This window comes from Formica exsecta, unplaced genomic scaffold (genome assembly GCF_003651465.1).
Source record: "Formica exsecta isolate Colony F162 unplaced genomic scaffold, ASM365146v1 scaffold237, whole genome shotgun sequence".
In the NCBI taxonomy this organism is placed as follows: domain Eukaryota; kingdom Metazoa; phylum Arthropoda; class Insecta; order Hymenoptera; family Formicidae; genus Formica; species Formica exsecta.
The window spans coordinates 899,909-903,716 of NW_021849649.1; the positions used below are offsets into that span (position 1 = coordinate 899,909).

Below are 3,808 nucleotides of genomic sequence, written 5' to 3' on the forward strand. Positions count from 1 at the left end.
GTAATCCTTCAATAAAAAGAGAAGAATGCGCGGGATAAAATAATTAGATTGTGTTGTGCAAACCATCGCGATATTGATCTGAAATAATTAAAATAATTTATTTACACTCGTTCCTCCTTCAAATAAGAATAGAATCAAAATCCCATTATTGATCTTACGAACGAAAACATGTAAATTACATGATATCGTATTAACGTCCGTTTTACGAAAAAAAAAAAAAATAATAAAAAAAATGAAATAAAATAAACATTGATCACATGTAAAAAACTCTCCCTTTCTCCCCCTAAGAAAAAAAATCGATACAATTTTTAAAATATATATTTTTATATCTTCTTGTGAAAGACTTTAGTACGTTTATAAGAGAAAGATAAATGTATAAACTTAATAAGGATTTTCTTTAAACGATTAAAATTGTTTGTAAAGAATATTCATTTCTTTAAAAAAATAAGATGAAATGAATATAAAATCTAATAAAAAAAAAAAAAGGAAATATTAAAGCATCGAAATGTTTTTTTACGACAGAAACTATGTATGTTATGTTTTTGATTACTATATGCTTATATACAATTATTCAATTGCTCCATTAGAAAATCACAATTGAAAATAGTCCCTCTTTATTATACGTACAGCAACTCTTTTATGCAACACGTTATTTTACAATTCGAGACCAGACAATTAAGAGTCTTCCAGAAAAATTTCACGCTTTATCGCATTGCCGAATCAAAGATTATTCTGCTGCATAAGATCAATTTCCGTGGATAATAAAAGCTGCCTTTACATAAGTTATATCCAAAATAGCGCAAACGGTAAGGGAACTTTTATTCTCTTATTTTTTCGGTACTTAATTTTGAGCGAAACTCGATTCACAGCTGTAGCATTGAAATATTTATTAAATCTAAAGAGAAATTTTTACATGGTATATGCATGTATTCCTTTTATCTCTTGTGAGTATGAAACAATTGAATTAACTATATAAATAAAAAGTTAGATATTACAAAAACGTTTAATTGCAAAATATTGCATATATATATACACATATACATATATATATATATATATATATATATACACACAAGCATATTTAAATTTCGCCTTCTCGAGTTTTTTCGAGCGTATTCTCATTTTACAGACTTGTGGTTATACTTTGTCGGCAAATAGTGAATCCATAACCTATTGCATAATAGGGATAATATATTAAATATACAAATATATCTTGTTGCATACCTGTGAATATCGTATACAATAAACAATATATATATATATATGTGTGTGTGTGTGTGTGTATATACATATTCACATTTCTCATTTACACAATTAATTTCATGATTAAATGCTTCATACCTACAAAATAATAGATGCATATCATGATTATTCCACGTAAAGCATATGTGAAAGATTCATCAATCGAATGTAAGCTCTCCCAACCGTTCGCGCAATCCACGTGGAACTTCGTTAGAAAAATAAAGGAAAACGCGAGTGTCACTTTTCATTTGCCTTAAACGATTCTAAAACGGGCGTATGAATCTGACGCTAATTAGTAAATTACGCACTATTATATTTCTTCGCACGACATATTAGTAGAATCGATTAAATCTACGACATGTTCACTACGCAGAAATAGTGTTATTCTGTAATAATAATAATAATAATAGTAATTATAATTACTCTTCTTTTATAGTCTATCAAAATATTCATCACAGTGCTACGGACACAAAGATTGTGTTCTGATTTATATATACATATATATGTATGTGTAAATAACCATTTTTTTAATCCAGGGAAAAATTCGCGAGTTCCGGTCGCTCGCGTTCATTCGCGTTCATTCGTCGGATCACAAAGAAGAAAGAACAAATCACAATCGCATGTAAATCACAAAAATCACATTCGTTTTCCGGGAAAAGAATTTTCAATCTTTTTCTCAGTTATTTCCTCTTCTCATCGGAAATTACAATGATCCATTGCGAGAACATGAAGTAATGCACGAGAAACTTTGTACTTTTCATTGCACGTACCATTCAATCACACTCAGTTTTGATCTCTCCTAGTATTCATATATCCGATCCGAACGCGGGACCGAATTCGTCGACGTTTTTCCGCGCTTATATCACTTCTTTTTTTTTCATTTCAACGTAAAGTGCTACACACACAATGGCAGTTATCATCCTGCTTAAAAATTCTTACTCGACTTACTCTCTACGCGTGACTATATTTACAGCAATAAGTTGAGAAAATGGCCTCCCAACGAGATCGTCCAGCTTTTGCGGCAAACTCCGTAAATTAAATTGATGGTTAGCAGTATATACTATAGAATAATTATTATATATAAACGCATAGAATAAAGAAAATTCAAAATATATTGCTAGTCGACCAATCATCATTTCCATGATCGTTAATTGTTGGATCGGAAATGAAGATTATTCAATTTAGTTAACAGAATTTTCGAAATGTAATATTATTAATTGCTATAAGAACAAATTTAAAACAAAGATACTGCACGCGAAATTATCATTTTGCATATACGCAGTATTCTATATTGCAAGCATAAACCATCGATCAAAATGACATTGGGAGCGTAATCGCAATTTCGAGTTAGTTTTACTTAACCAATTGTGTTGGAACTTAATTGCTGGAACAATTCCATATTATCTAACACTTGGTTCTCTGCCAAGTAACGCAAAAAGAACTCGATGTTTTGACTACATATTACAATTATCCAAAAAAGGAAAAGAAAGAGATGTATCACGAATAATGATATAAATTATTCTTCCAACATGAGCGGTTGATCTGTTTGCATAATCTTTCCGCGTAACACCCTCGCGTATTTTCGATTCGTGACCACTCCCCCTTCCCTTATAATTCTTTACAATAAAAAAAAATTTGTTTATAGGACATATTTTTTATAATAATTTGAAAGAACTATATATACACACATTTTTCGTCTTAATATTGTTACTCTAACTAACATGATAACTTATTTCTACAAGTGTTCCCGATGTTTTATAATTTTAACAAAACGTTTAGAAATAATAAATAATAAGAACATTTTCCGATTACTTCTTTCTATTAGGATAAAAAAATCATCTTAGTTGTCCGCATCATGAATCGCAAATAGTTAGAAGAACAAAAATCAATCTCCAATTTGGATCTTGTCGGATCACACTTCGACTTGAGGGGGACTGGGCGGGCGGAACGATTGGCAGCAGCCCCATGGAAAGTACCACGTGGCTCAGCACCTTGGCGAAAATTTCGGGTTCGTAGGGCCGTGGATGTAACTCCTGAGTTCTTTCGGTGGTTCCGAGCCGAAGTCCGACGCCGTGTCCACGTCGGACTTACGACAAATGATCATACGGATGTCTGTATGCAGATAAATTCGACCCGACTTACTGGACATAAATCTGAAATGAGAATTCATACGTGCGTCACTGTCTTCTATCTATGGAACCATCTCTGATATGGGGCAAAAGTTTTTTGCAAAAATTTATTTAGCGTTTTCGCTTCCTTCAACTATTCCTGGAGTACAGGTTCTGCTATAAAATACTATATGGAAGTTTACTATATGGAAATGTGTAGATCTTCAATTAAAAAAAAAAAGCTGGAAGAAAGATTATAAAATATTGTTTTAAACATTTATCAATTTTTATATCTTTAACCTTTTTAATGCAAATTCGTGCATAATTTGAGTATTTATTTCCAACTCTGTTTAGGTTTATATATATATATATATATATATATATATATGACTTGCTTTTTTAACGCTAATAATAGATAGTATACATTATGTTATCATTATATTATTTATCATTATTAT

General features: G+C 30.8%; 1 protein-coding gene across 2 annotated transcripts in view; it reads right to left on the bottom strand.

The window, feature by feature from the left end:
* Nucleotides 1-1,667: 1,667 nt before the first annotated feature.
* The window catches only part of LOC115235939 (protein FAM214A), an 18,870-nt gene continuing 16,729 nt past the window's right edge, over nucleotides 1,668-3,808 (bottom strand). For both annotated transcript variants that reach the window (XM_029808053.1, XM_029808054.1), the window contains exon 9: nucleotides 1,668-3,395. In XM_029808053.1, coding sequence (XP_029663913.1) covers nucleotides 3,227-3,395 — 169 coding nt within the window. In that variant the 3' untranslated portion in view covers nucleotides 1,668-3,226. The remainder of the gene's footprint in view (nucleotides 3,396-3,808) is intronic.